We start from the raw sequence: 24,297 nt of genomic DNA on the forward strand, positions 1-24,297 counted from the left end.
TTGTTAGTGACATATGGAAATGCTAATGATTTTAGGGAGATTTATTTCCTATCATGCACCTTTGCCAAAGATTTTTTAATTGATTCTCTAAGATTGTGAGTATATCATATCATCTGCAAAGGGTGAGTTTTATTTCCTAATTGTTTAGTCTAATTTCTTCGATTTCTTTTTCTTATTGCTAAAGATATTATTTTTAGTACTATATTGAATTATAGTGGTGATAGCAGTCATCTTTGCTTCACCTGTCATCTTACTGGAAAGCCTTCTAGCTTATCCCCATTACATAGAATGCTTGCTGATGGTTTTAGTGAGATATTATTTAATATTTTAAGTAAAATTCCATTTATTTTCATGCTTTTTAATTAATAAAATACAAATGGTTGCTGGATTTTGTCAAAGGCTTTTTCTGCATCTACTTAGCTAATTATGATTTTGTGGGTTTTGTTATTAATATGGTCTGTTATACTGACAATTTTCCTAATATTGAACTAGTTTTGCATTCCTAGAATAACTCCCACTTAGTTATAGCTTATGATTTTGGAGATAAATTGCTATAATTTCCTTACAATATTTTATTTAAATTTTTTGCACCAGTATTCTCTTCCTGGTTTAGGTATGAGTATCATTTTATTTTAATTTATAATACTTTTTGTGCTCTTCCAGGAATTATTTTTGGGCTGAGATGAATCCACATTTTTCTTTGTGGTTTTGTATATAGCATTTTTGACTTTGTTTTCTTCTGAGCTTGTGTTTTGACCTTCCCTGTCACAACAGTAGCTTAATTGATCAGGTTCTCCTTTTTGTTATTTGCTCATTTTTCTCCAGCCTCTTTCCTGATTTTTAACCCTACAATTAAGTTGAGCTCTGCTCCCAAAGTAGAGAGAGCATCTCCCCAAACTCCAGATATTTTGTGCAGCTGTTTTCAGATCTTATTTTGAGGATTTGTAATTTTTCAGTTCTTCTAAGTTGGTATGATTTAAGGAAGTGTGTTTGCTTTCCCAGACCAGTGGTTCTCAAAATGTGATTGAGAGAATCCCAGGGGTCTCTTAAACCCTTTCAGGGGCTCTTCAAACTCAAAATTAATTTTTATGTCTAATATGGTAAACATCTAAAAACATAAACCACATAAAAACTCTTTGGACAGATAATAATAATTTTAAAAGTATAAAAATCCTTAAGAACAAAAGTTTGAAAATTAATCTTGGTCTTGGAGCTTATGAAATATGGGAATGAAGATGGGAAAATTGTAATTACCGATATTGCTCATCTTTACTACCTAATACACAGTTGAAGTTGTCCCAAACATCCTACATGGTTTGAGATGGATCAGGAAAGGCTGGAGAAAAGGAAGTGGACTATGGGAGGAAATGAACTTATGTTCAGTTGTACTGGCAATTGCAATTGAGGATGAAACATCTTCTCTGTGAGGAGTTAGTAGAGAATGCTGGATGGGAATGGGATAGGGAGTGGGTCCTCTCTGAGTTACAAGGCAATGATAATTAAGAGGACAACTATTACCTGATGTATAGTTAATATCTTACTAGATTATGGAAAATCCTTTCCGGATCTCTTTTTTTTTTTTGACCATATTACTCTTCATTCTGGGCTAAACTGAGCATTGGTTATTAATACAAACATTTCTTACATATGTATTGGGAATAAAAAGAAAAATTTAAGTTTTTTCCTCACTATTTGATGGAGGTTACTGAGAAGAGATAACATATACAGATATCAGACATGATAATTATTTTAAAAGTTACTGGAAAAGTAGAACTTGGAGCAATGAGTAATTAGAGAGAGTGATGGTTTACTCACCTGTAAAGAAGGGACAAATATAACATTTGCACTTCCTGGCCATATCCACACATTGCTGCCTGCATTTTGGCCATCAGTCTTATTCTCTTTCCAATAAAACCTTGCACTCAAAATGTTTGTAGAAATGCTTTTTGTCATGGCAGGAATTGGAAACCACTAGATGCCCATTAGCTGGAGAATGGCTGAAGAAGTTATGGAATGTGAATGTTATAGAATATTATTCTATAAGAAATGATCAGCAGGATGATTTCAGAGAGGCCTGGAGAAACTTATGTGAACTGATGCTAAGTGAAGTGAGTAGAACCAAGAGAACATTGTACATAGCAACAACAAGATTATGAAATGATCAATTCTGATGGACATGGTTCTTTTCAACAGCAAGGTGATTCAGGTCAGTTCCAATAGTAATAGAGATATCTGCACCCAGAGAGAGAACTGTGGGGACTATGTGGCTCACAATATAGTATTTTCACTTTTTTGGGTTGTTGTTTGTTTGCATTTTGTTTTCTTTCTCAATTTTTCTTTTTGATCTGATTTTTCTCTTGCAGAACGATAGTTGTGTTTAATATATATAGACAAATTGCACATGTTTTAGCAATGGATTATTTGCTGTGTATAGGAGGGGGTTGGAGGGAGAAAAATATTTGGAACACATGATTTTGCAAGGGTGAATGTTGAAAACTATGCATTGTTTTGAAAATATAAAGTTTAAAAAAAAGAAAATAAAACCTTGCACTCTGCCCCTGGGATGTAGGGTTCTGATAGGTGACTTGATTCATCTTTCTTGGAACTAGACCTTCACATCACTTAGTCATCTTCACATTACGTATCTCTACCTTTCTGGTTTCTCTATGTGATGTCTTTTACCATTGTAATGTAAGGCCCTTGAAGGTAAAGATTGATTTATTGGGTTTATATTTATATTTTCCAGTGCTTACTTACTCAATGCCTGGTATAGAGTTAATACATAAAAATTATCTACCTAGTTGAAAGCTTTTTCCAAAACCACATCTTCATGATTTGTACCTCATATTTATCCCTCTTTTCTCCTGCTATTTGACTGGTGATCTGAATGCACCTAAATCCACATATTTCTCCAGTAATTAAAACTACATTCAGTGAACACTGAACATGAAGTTAAAAGAGCTGAACTCTTCCCAGAAGTTTTCTTCTATTATAACCTTAGTCAAGTTACTTAAACCCAATATGTCTCAATTTTCCCATCTGTAAAATGAGGGTAGACAAGATGGCTTCTAAAACATCTTCTAGCTCTGGATCTGTGGTTCTAGGAACTTTCTCATTTCCAAGTTTATAATCTCTGCACCAAAACTCCAATTTTAGGGGCCCTCAGCTTCTGCCTAATATTTGGAGCCTTCTTGATAGATAGAGAAACCATCTGGAACTTGATCTGTTTTAGTAGGTGAGTGAGAGACTTAAGACTCAAATACTAAAAAATCTCTCCCTTATCCAGAGATCTCAGAAAAACTCTATTTGTATATATGCATACATGTATGCACAGGTCTGATTTATTACTTTCTGATTCAATAAGTTCCATAGGATTCTTATTACCAATGAGATCAAGATGAACTTCTTTGGCACTTAGCTCTCTTGACAAACAGACCTGTTTGTTGATCCTTATATAGGACATTCCATCTCCCAAAGACCAGGGCCTTTGTACTGCTTAACCTTCATGCCTGAAGTGTGTTGCTCCTTACTTTAGGTTTAACAGGATCCTTGGCTTTCCTCAAGTTTCTGTTGAGTAAATGCCTAATGCAGGAGGCATTTCTTATCCCCTTACTGCTATTGCCTTTTCTTGGAGATAGCCCCCTTACCTTGTATACATTCCTTCCTCCTTCTCTCCCTTGATGTGTAACTCTCATTAGAAAGTGAGTTCTTTGAGACCATGGACTCTTTCTCCTTTTTCTGATCAGCACAAATGTCTGGCATATAGAAAGCACTTAATAAGTAATTGTTATCTGACTGATCATTTTCTTCAAAATGTGGATGCAAGTGGAATACTGTGACTCAATCATCATCAGCTGTTTCACTGTCTCCAGGAGAGAGTCACCATCAACTGTAAGACCAATTTAGATGTTAATTATGAAGTTGATTGGTACCAACAAAAGCCAAGACAGGCCCCCAAACTCCTGATCAAATATTAATCAATTAATCTACATGATAGGCTTCCCTCCTCGTTCAGTGTTAGTGACTATAGGAGAGATGTCACATTCACCACCAGGAGCCTGAAGTTGCTGTAGTTTATAATTGTTTGCAGGACTAGAGCAGGTTTCTCACTGTGCTACAGCCCAGAACAAAAATCTGTTTGGAACTGATCTCTGTGATTTAGATATCCCAGTTGATACTATTTCCCTAACAACTGTGACAAAATGCAAGACTTCTAATCATGTACAGATGAAGGGTTTATTGAACTTCATGAACAGTACAATGTTTGACCCATTTTATTTTTCAGAAATGAGGTCACCGTAAATGGTTTTTGGCCTCAGCCGAAATCTTCTCATGAGCCTCTCTTCTGGACAGTTTGGATACCTGTCCTGATTATTGTCCATTTTGGGATCTTAAGTAAAAACTGAAGGCAGTGTTCTAAGATGGCAGAGTTAAGACAATTGTCAAGCTTACTCCAAAACCTCTCCTACAAAATGATCCCAGAAGAAAATGCCAAGTCAAATTCTGAGTGGAGAAGCCAGTAAAAAGTCACAATGAGACATTTTTCAATGAAGAGTCACAAAAAAGACACAATGAGACAGTTGAGGAATAGAAAGATGGGTCTGCAGACAATAGGGTTAAGGATGCTTATACACTGCCAGGTATAAGCAGCACAGGCCATCGATGATGGTGATGGCAGTGGTATCATATCAGGACACCTGATATGGTATTAAGAATAGCACAGGAATAGAAAGGGGACTGAACACTTGGCAGAAAGGGACTTCTGTGTTAACAGTGAACAGAGGATCACCTGCCATTTGGAAAATACCCTGTTCATTACCCAGTTCAAGTTATAGTTCCAGGATTGAAAGGTATAATTGCAGTCATGAGGGAAAGGGGACGACCTTAGCTAGATAAAGATTGAAGCACAGAACATAAGGGCAATGATCAGACTTCTCCCTATATCACAGCAATCCTGGAAGCAAAGAAAACCTCCAGGCTCTGAGACTTAGTTGGGAAAGCAGCAGGACATAAAGGACATAAAGTTCAGACCAATCATTCCCTCAAAGGTGAGCAGAGCCCAACTCTAATAAAAAGCCCAAAGTGAAGAAATAGGTTGAGAAAAGGAACAAATAACAATGAGAATCTGACCATAAAATACTTCCATAAAGAGAAGGAAGTTCAAGGCACAAACTCAAAAGAAAACAACAATGTGAAAACACTGACAAAGCAAGTCTCAGTGATGGAAAAATGCAGATTGGATAAAAATGCAAAGATTCCTACAAGAGCTAAAGAAATAAATTTTAAATAGAGCAAAAATTAAGGAGATGTACACAATTTTAGAAATGTTAGATATGATAGAACTTGGAGAAAATAGAATAAAAATGGAAAAAATACACCTTTTTTCAGTGTCTTATGGCACCTATACAAAAATTGCCTATGTATTACAACTAAAGATAGAAAAGTAGAAATGCAGAAAATGCAATAAAATTATATTAACTAAAAACATGTGGAAAGATTAAATTGGAAACTAAATAATCTAATTCTGAAAAAGTACATAAATCATAAAAAAAAACCAATTTCATTAAAGAGAATGAAAAGAAAGAAATAACACACCAAAATTTGTGGGATACAGCTAAAACAGTACATAGAGAAAAATTTATATCTCTAAATGCTTAAGTAAATAAAATAGAGAAAAAGTAGATCAATGAATAGGGCATGCATTTTAAACTAAAAAAAGAATAAATTAAAAATCCCTAAATAAACACCAAATTAGAAGTGTTAAAACTCACAGAAGAGATTAATAAAGTTGAAAGTAAGAACACTATTTACTTAAACTAGGAGTTGGTTTTATGAAAAAATAAAATCCCAATAAAATAGATATACCATTGGTTAATTTGCTTATAAAAAAAGATAAAAGAAAACCAAATTAGTAGTATCAGAAATGATAAAGATAAATTTACCACAAATGAAGACATTAACAATTATTAGGAGCTATTTGTTCAATTATATGCAAAGAAATTTGATAATTTAAGTAAAACAGATAAACATTTACAAAAATATAAATTGCTCAGATTAACAAAAGAGCTAATAGAATACTTATATCAGGGCTTTTTAAACTTTTTCCACTCATGACCCCTTTATGCCTAAGAAATTTTTACAAGACCTTGGGTATGCAGGAATATAAAGTAGGTATAAAAACCAAACATTTACTAATAATAAATCATAATTTCATGACCCACCACATATAGTTACAAGACCCACATATGGAGCTATGACTCACAGTTTAAGAAGCTGGGACTTAACTCTATTTTAGAAAAAGAAATTGAACAAGCCATCAATGAACTCCTTAAGAAAAAACTCCCAGGGTCAGATGGGTTCACAAGTGAATTCTATTAAACATAAAGAACAATTAATTCTAATAATTATGTAATACGTAATATTACATATGTAAACTAATATGTAAACTAGGGAAAGCTAAATGACAAGTGGAAAAAGCACTGACCCTGGAGTAAGGAGAACCCTGAGTTCAAATCTAGCTTTAGACACTTAACACTCACTAGCTTTGTGACCCTGGGCAAGTCACTTTAACCTCAACTGCCTTGCAAAAAAAGAGAAAGAAATACTATATAAATTATTTGGAAAAACAGGCAAAGAAATCATACTCATTTCCTTTAATGACACGAAATGGTGTTGGTATGCATCCCAGGAAGAGGCAAAACAGAAAAAGAAAACCATAGACCAATTTCTCTAGTGAATATTGATGGAAAGATTTTAAATAAAATGCTAGCCAAGAAGATTATAGTACTATATCACAAAGATCACACTATGACCAGATGGGACTAATACCAGGAATGTGGAGTTGGTTTAATATTAGGAAAACCAGCATAACTGATCACATCATTAAGGAAAAAAAAAATCATATGATTATCTCAACAGATACAGCAAAACCATTGGACAAAATGAATATTATATTCATTCCTATTAAAAATACTAGAAAGCCTAGGAATAAAAAGAGCTTTCCTTAAAGTAATAAGGGATATTGATAAGGGATAACTATTTAAAATCATCAGCAAATATTATCTATAATAGGGATAATCTAGAAGCCTTTTCAATAAGATTGGGGTGCCTATTATTCAGTCTTATGCTAGAAATGCAAAATATAGCAATAAGAAAAAAAATTGAAGAAATTAGAAGACATAATGAAGAAACAAAACTATTACCTTGCAAATGATAAGATATGATGCTCTACTTAGAGAAATCAATTAAATGAGAATCAATTAAAAAACTAAGTGAAAAAATTAACAACTTCAGAAAAGTTGCAGGATATGAAATAAATACACACAAATCATTAGCATTTCTATATATTGTTAACAAAGTCCAGCAGCAAGAAATAGAAAAAAAAGTTCCATTTAGAATAACCTAGACAAAATAAAATATTTAGGGGTCTACCTGCCAAGATAAACCCAAGAACTATATGAACACAATTACAAAACACTTCTTACACAAAATAAATCAGACCTAAACAATTGGAAAAATATCAGTTACTCACGGATAGGCTGAACTAATATAATAAAAATGACAATTCTGCCTAAATTAGTCTACTTGTTCAGTGACATACCAATCAAACTGCCAAAGGATTACCAAACTACCAAAAATTATTTTTCAGAGCTAGAAAAAAAAACAGTAAGAAAATTCACTTGGAAGAACAAAAGATCAAGAATATCAAAGGAATCAGTGAATAGAATGGCCTGCCCTTCTTGCTACTGTTATTATCAATCAGAGAACCTCAAGATTTTGAACTGACGTTGACTCTTGGACCTAGGGGTGGGTGGCAGAGATGTAAAAGTGAATGGAAAGGAGAGGCAAATAATCATTGCTTTTTGGCCTTGTATGAAGGCACTGTTGGTATCTAAATCATATACTCTTTTGACTTCACCATAGTGAAGCTGTGAGCTGTTGGCCTATGTTTTAGTTTCTGCCAAACTGCTTTCTAGTCAAATGGTTGTTTCAAATGTTTAGGAATTTGAATTTATGAAACACTAGATCTCTAAGATCATTTAGTAAAGCATATTGTATATAACTGCTTTCTAATACAGAGATTGGATACTACTGGATTAACTTCTTTCACATTTCTATTCAGTGACTCCTTTGATATTCTTGATCTTTTGTTCTTCTAAGTGAATTTTGTTATTATTTCTAGCTCTGAAAAACAATTTTTGGCCAATATCCACTTTGTGGAATAAAGAAATAAGCTTTACTTAGAACTAGAAAAGACTGTCTGGGATAATGGAAGAATTTATGACAAAATAAGAGATAGAGAAGAGCACAGGAGATAAAATGCACAATTTTAATTACATTAAATATTTTTTTTTTTTTTTTTTTTTTTGCCCAAACAAAACCAATTGCAGCCAAGATTAGAAGGAAAGCAGAAATTAGGGAAATTTTTTTACAGCAAATTTTTCTGATAAAGGTCTAATTTTTCAAATATACAGAGAACTGACTCAATTTTTATTTTTATTTTTTTGCTGAGGCAACTGGGATTAAGTGACTTGCCCAGGGTCACACAGCCAGGAAGCATTAAGTGTCTGAGGCCAGATTTGAACTAAGGTCCTCCTGACTTCAGGGCTGATGCTCTATCCACTATACCAACTAGCTGCCCCTGACTCAAATTTTTAAGAACACAAGTCAATCCCCAGCTGAGGTTAAAAGACACAAAAAGGCAGAGTTTCAGAAAAAGTCATAAGTCATATGACTTATAGTCATATGAAAAAAATGCTCCAAAATTTCTATTGATCAGAGAAATGCAAATTAAAAGAACTTCAAAGTACTACTTTACACCCATCAGATTGGGTTATGTGATAGGAAAAGAAAAATGATAAATGTTGGAAGGAATGTGGGAAAACTGGGATGCACTAATGGTGGAGTTGTGAATAGATCCAACCATTCTAAAGAGCTGTTTAGAACTATGTTCAAAGGGTTATAAAATCATGCCTACCCTCCTACCCTCTGACTAGAAAAACCATTTTAACTTAAAGGGATTTTTTTTTTTAAAGGACAAGGAATGACATATTTAAACTATTTATAGCAGCTATTGATCAATCGAGGCATGGCTGAACACATTGTAGTACCTGATTATGATTATATTCATCAGTTTTCTCCACAGAATGAATGCTGTTTCTTAGGAAACCATGTCCTCCATCTGAAGATCTTCCCATATTTAGTATATTCATAAGGTCTTGCTCTACTATGAATGATCTGATATTGAATAAGATTTACAATCCATAGGAAGGTCTTCCCACTATAGTCCAGGATGAATTCTTTGATTTTTACTTTAAAACAACAAAAAGAAATCAAACAATATTTGGTGAATACTATTGGTAAACCCATGGAGACACAATGCAAAGGACACATTTTAACACATGTAACATATTTAAAAATGTTGGACCTGAAAGTTCCTGTTAACTGGTATAGTTAAAAAATGGACATTCTCAATTATTCATTAGCTGAACGTAGTGAAATTGACTTGGACAAGTAATCTTTTGCATATGAAAAGTCATCCTGTTTAGTCTCAAGTATTTATAGAAATACAGTGCTTTAACTATTTTTCTAATCTACTATCCAATCCTTCAATTTATTTTCTTTCTCCAGGTTCTTTCGGTTCCCTTCTTTTCACCCTTGCTAATCTCCGAAATCTACTAATTTTTGCCATCCTATGACCAGACTTAAATGCAGAGTCCCTTCACAAAAATATGAAACTTGCTTTTTACTAAGAACAAACAGTATCCCAGTGTCATTTATAATATCATTTAAGTTAATCTTAACACATACTCCACTTAGTCTGAACCTGAATCTGAAAAAATCAGATATAAATGATGTAACTTTTTCTTTCCCGGTAAATTCACTAAGACTTTAATTTTACCCTCCTTTTTAATGCCAAATAAAAAGCAGGAACTAGTGAAGTAGAAGCATGAAGAAAAGTTGTTATTTGGTTTCTGTGCTTATTTAATAATTTTTTAATGAAATAAAGTTGCATTTGGCATACTGTAATAGAGCTAGCTACAGTATATGATGTCTCAGTAAAATTTTCTCTGATATTCTCCCATTCCATCAGATGATACATATACTATAATATGATACTCTCTCTTGAAAGTAGGTATTAAAACATGAAATAAATAAAGCTTACATGAATCTATGTATCATAGAAACTTGTGACAACTCCAGTCAGTCAAAAGTTACTACTCAAAAATCTTGATACATCAATGATTTAATCTTCTTACATTGTAAAAGCATTTGAGTGCATGCTATAGATTCTGTATTATCACTTGAAATTTACATGGTAGCACTGCTGACACTTCAGCTGTTTAAATACTTTTTTATCCCCATATGTGATAAAAAAATCTCTGATTAAGTCATATGTAAATGTAAATACTTAGGTGCATGATCTAAATACCATTTTCCTGAAGACATCTGAGTCAGGAGTCAAAAATCTGTTGTCTTAAAGCATATAGATAACCTGATGATTTGACCTTATTGTTTATTGAAAACATTGATCCCCAAAACCTTACAAATGAACTCTGTAATATCTAATTCATTCTTGAGTCTTGTAGTGTCCTTTGTAAATCTATTAAGCAGTGTCCCATCCTAAAAGCCACGTTCTACAGCTTAGTAATGCATCTTCCATTTTCCAACTGCCCTTGCTCTGTAAATTTGTAGATGCTGGTTACCATTTTGTTGTAGAGAAGCAAAAAAAGCTCCTTGTATGCCATTTTCTGCCTTTTTTTCTGGGCAGATGTCAAGACTCAAGCAAGGCTGCTGCCACAGTGGATATTGTTGTTCCAAGGCTGCTGCCAGGTCACATTATGCCAAAGTCTCATTCTAGTGGTGACTTTCAAGGCATACCAGCCTGGGAACCCAGCCATAGGTATATTGTCAATCAGAGGCACAGAAGAAAGCACCTGAATTCCTTGATTGGTTCTTAGTCTAAAAATCTCCTCACATTCATTATACTTATCTTCAGAATAAATATTCTGATTCATATATGTTTCTCTTCATTATGAATTCTCTAATACAGGTAAGAAGTTGCTTCTTCCTGAAGACCTTCCCAAATTCACTCAATTCATAAGGTTTCTTTCCAGAATGAATTCTTTTGTATCTAATAAGATATGAATCATGATGAAAGGCTTTCCCACACTCCTTACATTTATGAAGAGTCTCTACAGGATGAATTCTGATGACCATAAAGTCGTATTCTTAGTCTAAAGGACTTCCCACATACATTACACTCAAAAACTTTCTATCCAGAATGAATTCGTTGATGCTGAACAAGATATTTCTTCAGTGTGAAGGTCTTCCCACATTCATTACATTCATAAGGTCTTTCTCCAGTATGAATGCTCTGATGTTGAGTAAGATCTACAGTCCGGCGAAAGGCCTTCCCACACACAACACATTCATAAGGTTTCTCTCCTGTATGAATTCTTTGATGTGGAATAAGTTCTGAGTTGTAGTGGAAAGTCTTCCCACATTCCTTACATTCATAAAGTATCTCTCCAGTATGAATTCTCTGATGCACAGTAAGACGTGCCTTCATCCTGAAGGCCTTCCCACATACACTACATTCATAAGGTTTTTCCCCAGTATGAATTCTCTGATGTAGAATAAGTGCTGAGTTGTAATGGAAAGCCTTCCCACACTCCTTACATTCAAAAAGAATGTCTCCAGTATGAATTTTCTGATGCACAGTAAGCTGTGCCTTCCTCTTGAAGGCCTTCCCACATTCAGTACATTCATAAGGTTTCTCCCCAGTATGAATTCTCTGATGCACTGTAAGATGTGGCTTCCTCCTAAAGGCCTTCCCACATACAGTACATTCATAAGGTTTCTCTCCTGTATGAATTCTTTGATGTCGAATAAGTTCTGAATTGTAGTGAAAAGTCTTTCCACATTCCTTACATTCATAAAGAATCTCTCCAGTGTGAATTCTCTGATGAACAGTAAGTTGTGTCTTACTCCTGAAAGCCTTATCACATTCAGTACATTCATAAGGTTTCTCTCCAGTATGAATTCTTTGATGTAGAATAAGTGCTGAGTTGTAGTGAAAAGCCTTCCCACATTCCTTACATTCATAAAGAATGTCTCCAGTATGAATTCTCTGATGCACAGTAAGATGTGCTCTCCTTCTGAAGGCTTTTCCACATTCACTACATACATAAGGTTTCTTTCCATTAAATTCTTTGCTCTCTGAAAGGGAGAAAAGAGAGCTGATTAACTGCCTTTTCTTCCCTTTTCCCAAGGTTCCTAGTGGCTCAGAGGTTTTAAAACTATTCTTTTGTTTGTCATTTGAGAAAGCTACTCTCACTGATCTTTCATTAAAGATCAGTTTATCTTATGTGAAAGTATGATGATTCAAAGTTAACATATATAAATGAACTGAGAGGATGAAATTACCTGGAAGATGAATTAAGTCCTGAGTCTATTCTAAATGGCTGACATATGAATGGAATACAGAAATGAAAGATTATTCATAAAAAATACATGACTTGAAAACTTGCAAATGTACTTTTTTACATATCCAAGTGAAAATAGAAAGGGAAAAAAACTTTTGAATAAAAGTTTAGAGTGAGGATGAGCTATAGTAAAAAGACATGAAGTAAAGAGAGGAGAAAAAAAGGGAAAAAGAAATAATATCAGACAATTGTTGCCATAAATTTCCCCAAAATTCTAACAAATCAACTTTGTAAGGATTCAATTAAAATTTTGTAAGATTCAATGCCCCAAAAGTAAGTGATCAAGACATACAGGTATTTTTCACAAGAGAAATAATTAATAATTACCAAAAACATTACTTAAACCCTGGCAATCAAAGAAGTAAAAATGGAAACAATTTAGAGGTATCACCAAATAGCTATCAGATTAACAAAGATACTTTAAAATGACAACATGTTAGGAGTTATGTGGAAATAAGGTACTTGGTAAACTGCTGCTGCTATTTTTTTTTTTCTGAAGAACAGCAAAGCAATTTAAGTTAGATCTCCAAAACTGTTCATATGGTTTGACTCAGTAATCCCATTACTAAAAGTCTACATCCTCAAAACATTATTGAAGGCAAACAAAGATTTTTCTTAAAAAAATATACATAACCTTTTCTGACACAGCAAAATACTGAAAAGTTATAGGTATAATTAAATAAGACCTGTCATATGAACATATTGATGTATCTTTATGAACATAATTTCAAAGCATAAATAGTAACAGAATGACATACGAATGATAAACTGAGGAAACAGAAATCAAGTTATGATTTACTATTTTAAAAAGAGAGAGGAACAAAGCAACATAATCATAAAAAGAAGATGGAAGAAAATATCAGAAGAGGACTCAGAAATAAAAAATCCATATTGTTAATATCTTGAGTAATGTGTTTATTTTAAAAGAGAGACTAAATTGATAAAAGTAAAGTAACCGAATACCTACTTAAGACAATTTTCAGGGAACTAAGAAAAATACCTATACCATATACTGAGGCAATACCTTTCTTTGAGATTGGAGGTATATATGAGTAAAGAGATGCATAAAAAAGTAACTTGAGTTAAAAAATGAAGTCTTAAAGTTTCAGCTTCTCTCCTAAGCTGGAGAAGCTTTAATAAGACCATGTTCATCATTTTATAAAAGCTCTGAATTAAAATGACCAACAGAGATATATTTTGCAATGACCCATCTGTTTGATTTTTATGTAGTCACCTGGACAGCTGCTTCTTGGAATATCTGCCTTTTGTATCCAAGATGCTTCCTTTCTTTCCAACTGGTGAATCACATCTGGTTTAGAAACTGCAAATCCTATTAGTTGAAAATGAAAAAGTGCTAGAGATAGTTATCTCAGAATTTTATCATAGAACATATAGATGAAATACTTTTTCCAACTTTTAGTAGAAAGGTAGGGGAATAACAGTACAAAATAGATCAAGGATGGTGGACATATTAGTAAATTTTGTCTTTTTTTTTTTTCCAACCAAGGACAGCTAAACTAGTTGTTTGAAGGAAAGGTAGAGTTTTTGTTTGTTTTAGATGTGGTAGAAAATAAGGGAAAGGAAAAAAAAATGAATTTTTTTAAAGCATCCATAAAACACTAAAAATAATTAAAAACTATTAAAATTAAAATTCTCTTTGGAGGAAAAATAAATAGGATAAGAAGAACTGAAAAACAGTTCCAAAAAACCCTTCAAGGCTATTCTATCTTATGAAAAATGGGTTACACAATGGGACTTAGGAAAAACAGTCCATTTGACTCATTCACTCACTGCTTAGATGATATTTAGACTGGGGTTAAACAGAAAATTGTGGATTTGGAGCAACAGAGAGGGGAACATTTTCAAGGATAATAAGAAAAGACCTTTTTCCTGGAAAGAGTCAGCTCAAATACTCTGTCTCTTGGCAACAAAAGGATAAGGAATATATCTTCCTTTTGTATATCAGAGTAAACTGTTAAAATTTTGAAAGTCTCCACACTGTATGTCAAGACTGAAAAGGGACAGCTGTTCTTACCCAAAGATACCAAGTTCCTATAGTTCTCCAGCATCACATCCCTGTACAAGTTTTTCTGAGATGGGTTTAAATGAACCCACTCCTCCCAGGTGAATTCCACAGCCACATCTTTGAATGTCACTGATTCCTGAAACACCAAAATATTTGTACTTACTCAGGTATACTTCTGTTTTGAAATCCTAATGTAAGCTCCATGCTAGTAGAAAAATCTTCATTTAAATATTTGTAATCTAATAGAGTTCTGGTTATTATCATGTTCAAGAATTCCTTTCCCATTAGACTGCATGCTTCTTGAAAGCAGGGAATATTTTTCCCTTCTTTGTTTCTGAGCACTTAGCATAATGTCTGGCACATAGTAGTACATAACAAATGCTTATTACATGGAATTCTTCTCTAGCAATAAACTATACCCCAATTTTAAAGGTTTTTAAATGTTGAGCAGGAGTTTGAATTTGATCATAGAAGCAAAGGAGAGCTATTGAACCTCTTGAAAAAGAGAGTGATATTGATTGATTTGTACTTTAGAAATAACTATTTGGCATTTTTGTGAAGGCTGAGTTGTTAATGGAGCCAATGACATCAAATTAAACTGTTTTTTATCATGTGCACTCATGGCTTTTACTTCTGCTCTCTAAGCTGACACAGTAATATAGTTCTTTTTTTGTTTGCTGAGACTAAAATGAAAATGCAATAGTTGAAGATAGTTATCATGTGGCTGTAAGTCTTCTCTTCCAGGATAAGTTCCTTTCAGCAACCAGCATGGTCATCACTGTCTTTACTTCTTAAATATTGTCTTTGCTTCTTAAAATGAAGTGCTCCAAATGTACACAACTGTGTTCAATGATCCTGGAGCCATAAGGGCAAAAGCGAACACAAGAAACTGCTATTTCCTGCCTGTAACAGTATAAGAAAAAAATTTTTTTAACTGCTAGAAATGGCATTCTAAGGACCATTATTTTTTAATTCATATATTGAGAATAGCAACTTTCATTTTGCAAATTAGGCAAATGAGGTCCAGAGAAGGAAAGTAACTTTCTTAAGGATAAACAGCAATTCTGCATTTGAGTCCAGGTCCTCCTGAATGCAAATTCAGAGCTAGTTTCCATTCCATATATTCCATATATTTTTCTATAATCGTAATAAGGATACAACTAAGTTTATACACAAAAACATTTATAAAAACACCCTTTGGGGCAGCAAAGAACTAGAAACAAATTGCATTATCATTAATAAAGGCTAGGGAAAAAAGACATATGAATACAATGGACTATTATTCAGTAACTGACAAATATGATGAATTCTGAGAAGTACTGAAAGATAAGTATTAATTAATACTGTGTGAAATAAGTAGAGCCAACAGAACTATAAAGTATATAAAAATATACTATATATATGCATATATGTTTATGTACATACACACATGGAAAAGATGCTAAACTTTGAATAACTGAAAAAATGTTACCATTTCTTATAACATAGAAGATAGAGACCACCAAAGGTGAATATTGTATGAATTATCAGGTAGAGTCACCACAATGGACATTTTTGTGTAACTTTTTTTATGGTATTAAATGATAAAATTTGGACTACAAAGGAGAATCTTTTTCCAGAAATGACCAGTGAAATAACAAAAAACATTACAGAAAAAAATAAAACAGCCTTTTTTTAATTGCTCCCTAACTACTCATTTAGCAATATAGTGTAGGAATTTGCCAAAATTTGAAGTTACTGGTCTAGACTTCACAGAATCCATACTCTTTTTTTGAAACCTGGCACATGCCCCTTTTCTAGTTCTGTGGTATCTCCTCCATTCTCCAAGATCTTTCAAGGATAAATTAATTTCCTAAACAAATACATTTTATATTTCTATCACTGTGGATCCTCTCTGGATCCTGTATCTTGTCTGTTTTTACTTTTGGTAAAGTAAAAACCTTTTGCTCCTTTTACTTTTGTTATCCAATTGCTCTCATTTCCATTTAAGGATAATCATTCTTCAAAGAGAAAATTAAAGCCAAGGAAGATTTTACTTGTTTAACTTTCTTGCAGGTATCTCTTTGTATCACCATCATCCCATCCATGCCTAAACATGGTCCTCACTACTCTGAGCTTTTGCTTGTCTTCAAACTAGTTTTTTAAAATCTTTTTGTAACATTTATCACCACAATTAGTACTTTTGGGACTCTGACATTGCTCTACAATTTTTTTTTTACAAGAATCTATTTCATTTTTTATTCATACCCCACGAATGTTACTTTAAAACATTTTTATTACTATGATTAGTTGCTTCAAATTAATCAGCTATTAAGAATTACAGCTGAATCTCAAATACAAGCCTACTGACACAATGTCTGGTATTCTTTTCTTTATACTTTGGTTCAATTCATTTTAACACAGCACTTTCCCAAAAATGCAGATTTAAATTTAAAAGAGGACTACCCATACCAGAAAGGATTCACCTCATCCTTCTTCCTCCATCCCAGGAAGGAAGACCATCATTTACAAAAATCTTATCTTCTAGTATTCCCACTTCCCACATCCTATTTGGAAACAAAAAGATAAGTAAAATCTTTACAGCAAATATTCAGAGGCAAGCAAAACAAGTTCTTGTATTGACTGTCTCCAAAATATGTGCATATCAAAATATGTGCAATCAACTGTACCTCACAATTCAATCACATAAGTTCCAGAAGTTGGTTAACATGTTTCATTTTAAGTCCTTTTGAAAAAGTTGGTCACTGTTTTGATCAGATTCCTAAAGCTTTCAAAGTGATTTGTCGTTATAATTGGTCACTGAACAAATTTTTCTCCTGGGCTGCTCATTTTACTCACTGATTCAAACAAGCCTTCCCTGGATTCCTTGAAAACATTCTTTTCATGATTTCTTAAATTACAGTTTCATGTACACTAACATTTTCAATTATTCTACAAAAAGCTGCTACAAATGATTTTATACATATGGATCCTTTAATGCCTTTGGAATTAATGAGATATTGCTGGGACAGAAAGTATGCATACTTTAGCAATTTTCCTAGCATAGTTCCAAATTATTTTCAAGAATGGCTGGTTCAGGTCACACCTCCCTCTCTAGCATCTGTCATTTTACTTTTTTGTCAACTCTGCCAATCTGATAAGTGTGAGGTAGAACTTCAGAATGCTTTAATTTGGCATTTTTCCTATGTTTTCTATTTTTAAACAGAACTAGGTATTGTATCATGTCAAAAGTTTTGTTTATATCTATTGATATAAGTTTTGCATGGCTTCACAAATATAATAGATATCAAATTTCTTGTCTTTTCAAGGGAGAAGTAAAAAGAGGGAGATGGGGAATTTGCAATCCAAAATTTAAAAAATGGATATTAAAATTTTTTTCTCACATGTACTTGAGAAGTATTTAATGAATTAAATAAATATATTTAAAAACAAGATAACCATAAAACAATGCAAATAAAAATCTAGATATTCTTATGCTAAGGGGAAAAAAGGCAAGTAGTCTGGAATTAATTAGTTCAATTGTATTTGGTACTTCAAATAGCATTAATTTGTTGGCCAGTAGACTAATTTCCCATGGATGTATAAAGTATAAAGTAGTAGATTTTCTTAGGGATAGCAATAATCCAGCTGTCTCTCAAGAGAAATGTCAATCCCTTAAACCACTTGGTTAATCTCATCCTGTATAGGAATTTGATAGTGCCTGGCACATAGTAAATACTAAATAAATGCTGGGCTGAGAGACAGGAAATTCTGAGTTCAAATCTACATTTACACACACAAATTTTTGGTCCTGGATAAATGATCACTTGACCACTTTCTGCCTCAGTTTTCTCAACTGTAAAATGGAGATAATAATAATAGTAGCACATACCTTCCAGGTTGTAGTGAGGATCAAATGAAATTATTTGTGCTTATCACAGTAAGTGGGCACTTAATAAATGCTTGTTTTCTTCCTTCTCTCCTTCTTTTCTTCTATCCTTAAAGGACAGAAAGTTCCCTTAATCTTAAGTTCATACAAAATAACTGCTATTATTCTAGAAGTATTTATGTACTGATTAGATCTTTGAAGGAGGTATTGATCTTCCACATTTCACATTATACATAACCCAATACCCACATGCCCAGAATCCCTTAATAGCTTAACTAATTAATCTATTCTTTTTTTCATTAATTTATGTTTTCAGGGTAATAATTTTTCTTCTGAAGATTACTTTAGTTATTACCCAGAAAAGGTGATGTATATTTTTGTCATTATAATATTGCCTTTCACACAATTATTGTATCTTTGCTTTATTCTTAAATCCATTTACTTAGGATTTCAAAAAGAACTGCTATAAATATTTCTATACAAATTAGTCCTTGATCTTTTTGGGATACAAACCTAGCAATGATATTGCTGTGTCAAAGGGCATGAACATGTTATATTTTAGGGGCTATATTGTTCTCCAACATGGTTGGACCAGTTCACAATTCTACCAACAGTGCATTAGTGTCCCCCCTCCCCTTTTTTTTTCCAAATCCTCTCCAGCATTTCTGCCATATTAATAAATCTGATAATTGCCAAGTGGTACCTCAGAGTGGTTTTAATTTGTATTTCTCTATCCATTACTGATTTAGGGCACTTTTCCCCACATGAGTACTGATACCTTTTTTTAATTGTTGTTGTCCTGAAAACTGTCTGTTCCTATTTTTAACTATTTATTAACTGGGAAATAGTTCTTATTTTTATAAAGTTAGCTCACTTCCCTATAGACTTGAGAAACAAAATCTTTATCAGAGAAACATGTTGTAAAAAAAATTCTTCCCCCCCATTTCCTTTCTAATTTTGGCAGTATTAGTTTTGTTTGTGCAAAAGCTTTTTAATTTCATGTAATAAAAATTATTAATTTATTCCACTACTCTATTTCTTAGCCCTTTCTGAATTGTTTTAATGATTACCTCTTTGTAATATAGTTTGAAATCTAGAACTAGGCTGGCTTCCTTCACATTAATATTTATTGAGTCCCCTGATAATCTTGACCTTCTTTTCTTCCAGATGAATTATATTATTTTTCTATTTCTATCAAATAATTTTTTCATAGCTTGAACATTATGATAGTGAATAAACAGAGGTAGACCTGCCATTTTTATTAAATTGGCTTAGTTTATCCTTGAAGAATTACTATTTTTCAAATTTTTAGATCTATCTTTAGTTGTGTGAAATTTTTTTTTTTTTTTGTAATTGTGTTTATATAGTCCCTGGGATGTGTCTTGACAGGTAAACTCCCAAGTTTTAATATTAACTAGTTATTTTAAAAAAATTTTTTCTTTCTATTTCTTCTTGCTGGGTTTTTTTTTTTTTTTTAATGGTATACAGAAATGCTGGTGATTTATATGGGTTTATTTAAAAATGCTGCAAATCTGCTCAAGGTCTTTACTTTTTCAACTTATCTTTTTAGTTGATTCTCTAGAGTAAATGAAGTACATATATCATTTGCATAAGGTGATAGTTTTGTTTCTGTTGCTTATTTTTATTCTTTCAATTTCTTTTTCTTGTCTTTTTGCTTTAGCTATCATTTCTAGTACAACTGTATCACAATTGCTCTCAAAATGATTCTGGCAAATGATTCTCTCCTTAAACCCCAATTTTCTTATTTATTAAATGATATTAACACCCATCAGTTTTTTCAAGGAAAATGTTTTAAAATCTTAAATCAAAATATATTTAATGCTATTACTGTCCTTCCTTTGAAACAGCAAGATTAGCACTTTGAATGGGTGAATAAATGAATAGGTAAAGGTTGGATGAAGAGGACAGTAAGTACTCAGAAAGTATTCTATGTGAAGAATGTTACTTAGGAGGACTGCATTGGGTTAGAAAGAGGTTGCTTTTGGAGGCATAGTCATGGACAGGTTTATATATCTAAGGAAATTTTGGTACTCTTAATGTGAGGTCTTTGCTCTGACTTACTGCTCAATCTCTTCCATTTCGAGAGATTTAGCTTTCTCTTTAGTAATCTACAAGTATTCATTAAGTGCCTGCCATGTGAAGGGTATTATGCTAAGTACAGGGGACATAAAGGAAAATTAAATATGTTCTACCCTCTAGGAGTCAACATTCTTCGGATGAAAAAAATTGCACAATACAGTATTATAAATGCAAAACATATACAAAGCATGAGGGAGCTTTTTCAAATATTTCCAAAATTCCCTTCCTAAAATAATGTATCAAATCAAATACTGGAATGGCAAAAGATCACTGGGATACCTTTTTTTTCAGTCAAACTAGGGGGGCTGGCTTAAAGTACCCTGGACAGCAGCACCAGCTTTGGGAACTGGAAATAATAGAGGTTATAAGAAAAGCAGCAGCAGCAGCAAGTTTTTCTGATAAAAACTTCATTTTTAAAGTTTATTGGGAACTGAGACAAATTTATAAAAATAGGAGCCATTCCCCAAAATAATCAAAGCATTTGAACAGACACTTTTTTAGAAGAAATCAAAGCTATTGCTAGAGATAAGAAAAAATGCTTTAGATCACAAGTAATTAGAGAAGTACAAATCAAAACAACTCAGAGATATCACTTCATATCTATTGGACAGATTACATGACAGAAAAAGAACAACAATGTGGGAAAATCTGGGCACTAAGACACTTTAGTAAATTGTGAAGTACTTCAATCATTTTTGAAGAACAATTTGGAATTATACCCCAGGGACTATCAAATTGTCCATACTCTTTAATAATCTTTTTATTAGGTCTTTATCCTCAAGAGATAAAAGGAAAAGGACCTAAATGTACGAATATACTCATGTCAGCTTTCCCCCCCCCCAGTGGTAAAGAATTAGAAATTGAATGGATACCCATCAGTTAGGGAATGGCTGAATAAGACTTAATATATGATTATGATGGAATACTATTACACAGAAATAAATAAGGCAGTATGTTCAGAAAGACCTGTGAAAACATTTAAGATCGGAGGCAAAGTGAAATGAGCAGAATCAGGAGAATACTGTGTATAGTAACAGCAACATTGTAACAACGATCAGCAGTGACTTAGCCATGCTCAGCAATACAATGATGCAAGACGATTCCAAAGGACTTATGATGAAAAAAATGCCATCCCATAAATAATGGAGTTTGAAAGCAGATTGAAGCATACTTTTTGTGTTTTAATTTTCTTGGTTTTTTTGTGGGGTTTTTTTTCCCACAACATGGAAATATGTTTTGCATAACTGCACATGAATAAACGTGTCAAATTGCTTTTCTGCTCAATGAAGGAGAGAGGAGAGAATTTGGAACTCCAAATTAAAAAAAAAAAAGTTTACATGTAAATGGAAAAAATAAAGTATTAAATAAAAAAAAAAGACTGAAATATCTAAAGAAAAAACTTAGCTACTCTGATCAATATAACGATCCATAAAAATTCCACAGGACTCATGGAGGAAAAATGAAGAGAACTGATGAACTTTAGAGCAGATGAAAGCAGAGTTTTCATTTTCTTTTCATGCACGAGTATCCCATTGCTTACCTTCTCAATGGGTGGGGGAGGGGCTGGAGGGAGAGAAAGATTTTGGAACGTTTAACGTGGCGTAAGTTTGAATTTGCCAATTCAAGAATTTGGGAGGATAAATAGATGGTCTCTCAGCTTTAACTTTATGACTCTCTGATGGCCACAATTTCTAGCATTGGAGCGTATACGCACTGATAGTGTTTCAGGACAGCAGCAGGGGCGGTCACTCACCTCGCATGGTCTGGCGGTCACTCCGGGGGCCATCGCCTCCTGCTCGGGGGCACGGCAGAGGCCACGAGAGGCCGAGGTCCTGGGGAGGAAAGGAGGCCCATGAGAAGCCCGCTTGTCCCTGAGGGGGACCCCGGGGCCACTTCAGCTCTGCAGGGGACACTGCCTTTGGGGCATCTCCCTCAGAGCTCAGGCCGGACAAGGGACGAGAGAGGGACGCTGTGTGCGGAAGGAGGCAGAGGACCCAGGGGGATGCGGTGGGGAAACGAGGCCGCAGGGAAGTCTGGACCAAAGACCATACCCGTGGGGTTCATTCTCTGTGACTTTCGGCAAGGGAGGTAGCGGGTCAGAGCTTGCCCAGGGGTCATGGGGCAGGGCGTGACTGAGACTACCTTTGAATCTGACTCCGCCCCCCACCCCGTAGTTTCCTCTGCGCACGCGCCATGAGCAGGCCACCGTAAGTGCCTGGAAGGCTTCCATCGCCCTCTGGCGGACGCTCCTCCCATTCTGTGTGTTCCTCCACCAGACCCTGGTCCTCCCCACCCGCCGCCCCCGAGAAAACGGCCTCCAGCTAGGTCTGGCCCCTCTTCCATCTGCTGCTCACCCCGGCACAGGTCGATAAGGATTGAGAAGGGGAAGCGGCTACTAGAAAGCCTAGAACTGGGCGGGGAGGAAGTGACGTATGCGCGACCATCCTCGCGGAACTGCTCCCAGGACAAGCATGACCCTCTGGGAAACGTAGTCTGGATGCTGCCGCATCTTTTGCGCATGCTTCGAACTCGGGCGCCTCTTTTAAGAATGTGGTCCCTGCTTAGCCGAAGGCATCACTTCTGGGCTTTTTCGGTATTGGAGGCTCGCTCGCTGGGGAACTGGGAATCACGGGGGCACCTCAGAGTTTTCATTTGTCACTATGCCCAAATGCTATGTAACTGCAGACCCTGTGACCCGACAGTGCCGCTAGTGGCTTTATATGCCAAGGAGATCATGAAGGAGGGGAAAGCGTGTGCAAAAACGTCTTTGAGCAGCTCTTCTTTTGGTTTGGAAACTACAAGAAAGGTTTCGAAAAGATTCTGGTCAATTGGGGATGCCTAAGTAAGATGGTATATGAAGGTTAAAAAGATGAACAAGCTGATTTTAGAAAGACCTAGAAAGATTTACATGAACTGATGCTGAATGGAACAAGCAGAGCCAGGAACTCTTTTTTTTTTTTGAAGCTTTTTATTTCCAAAACATATACAAGGATAATTTTTCGACATGGACCCTTGCAAAACCTTGCGTCGCAATTTCCCCCCTCCTTCCTCTCACCCTCTGCCCTAGATGGTAAGTAATCCAATATATGTTAAACATGATGAGAATATTTGTAAATCCAATTTAGGCATACGTATTTATACAATATTCTTGCTGTGCAAGAAAAATTAGATCAAAAAAGAAAAAAATGAGAAAGAAAATAAAATTCAAGCAAATAAAAAAGAAGTGAAAATGCTATGTTGTAATCCACACAATATTCTTACAATCCTCTCTCTGGGTCTAAATGGCACTCATCATCACAAGATCGTTGGAACTGGCCTGCATCATCTCATTGCTGAGAAGAGCCACCTCCCTCAGCATTGATCATTGTATAATCTTGCTTTTGCTGTGTACAATGATCTCCTGGTTCTGCTCATTTCACTTACAATCAGTTCATGTAAGTCTCTCCAGACCTCTCTGAAATCATCCAGGAACACATTGTATACAGTTAATAGTAAGATTGTGTGATGATCAACTATGAAAGACCTGACTCTTCTCAGCGGTTCAGTAATCCAAATAAATCCCAATAAACTTTGGACAGAAAATGTCATCTGCATCCGAAAGAGAACTACGGAGACTGCAAATCAACGGGTGCTATGTTCACTTTTTTTTTTCTATTTTTTTTCCCTCTTATGGTTTTTCCCTTTTGTTCTGATTTTTGTCTCCCAACATGATTCATAAAGAAATTTGTGTTAAAATATTAATACATGTATATTAGCAGAAAAAATAAGAATAATAATAAAATCTAATCTATCCTTGCAGTCCCTCCTGCCAACTC

At 34.4% G+C, this 24,297-nt stretch overlaps 1 protein-coding gene, 1 pseudogene and 1 gene segment (V, D, J or C); all 3 read right to left on the reverse strand.

The window, feature by feature from the left end:
* The window catches only part of LOC100935631, an 824,790-nt gene that overhangs the window by 615,077 nt on the left and 185,416 nt on the right, over nucleotides 1-24,297 (reverse strand).
* On the reverse strand, nucleotides 9,294-10,769 carry LOC100931455 (annotated as a pseudogene).
* On the reverse strand, nucleotides 9,294-22,762 carry LOC100931718 (zinc finger protein 420). The gene is made up of 5 exons (XM_012540498.3): nucleotides 22,534-22,762; nucleotides 22,236-22,314; nucleotides 14,524-14,650; nucleotides 13,723-13,818; nucleotides 9,294-12,222 (listed from the first exon to the last, which is right to left on the reverse strand). Exons 1-5 carry the CDS (start codon nucleotides 22,710-22,712, stop codon nucleotides 11,276-11,278), a joined length of 1,428 nt encoding a protein of 475 aa, XP_012395952.2. The 5' UTR covers nucleotides 22,713-22,762; the 3' UTR covers nucleotides 9,294-11,275.

The sequence above is a fragment of the Sarcophilus harrisii genome, chromosome 2 (assembly GCF_902635505.1).
Source record: "Sarcophilus harrisii chromosome 2, mSarHar1.11, whole genome shotgun sequence".
Lineage (NCBI taxonomy): Eukaryota > Metazoa > Chordata > Mammalia > Dasyuromorphia > Dasyuridae > Sarcophilus > Sarcophilus harrisii.

Coding starts and splice junctions, on each gene's coding strand:
- LOC100931718 (XM_012540498.3), bottom strand. CDS start 22,712: ATGGAAGCCTTCCAGGCACTTACGGTGGCCTGCTCATGGCGCGTGCGC. Junction 14,651..22,235: donor TGACCGCCAGACCATGCGAG/GTGAGTGACCGC, acceptor TTGGTGTTTCAG/GAATCAGTGACATTCAAAGA. Junction 12,223..13,722: donor TCCAAGAAGCAGCTGTCCAG/GTGACTACATAA, acceptor TCTCCCTTTCAG/AGAGCAAAGAATTTAATGGA.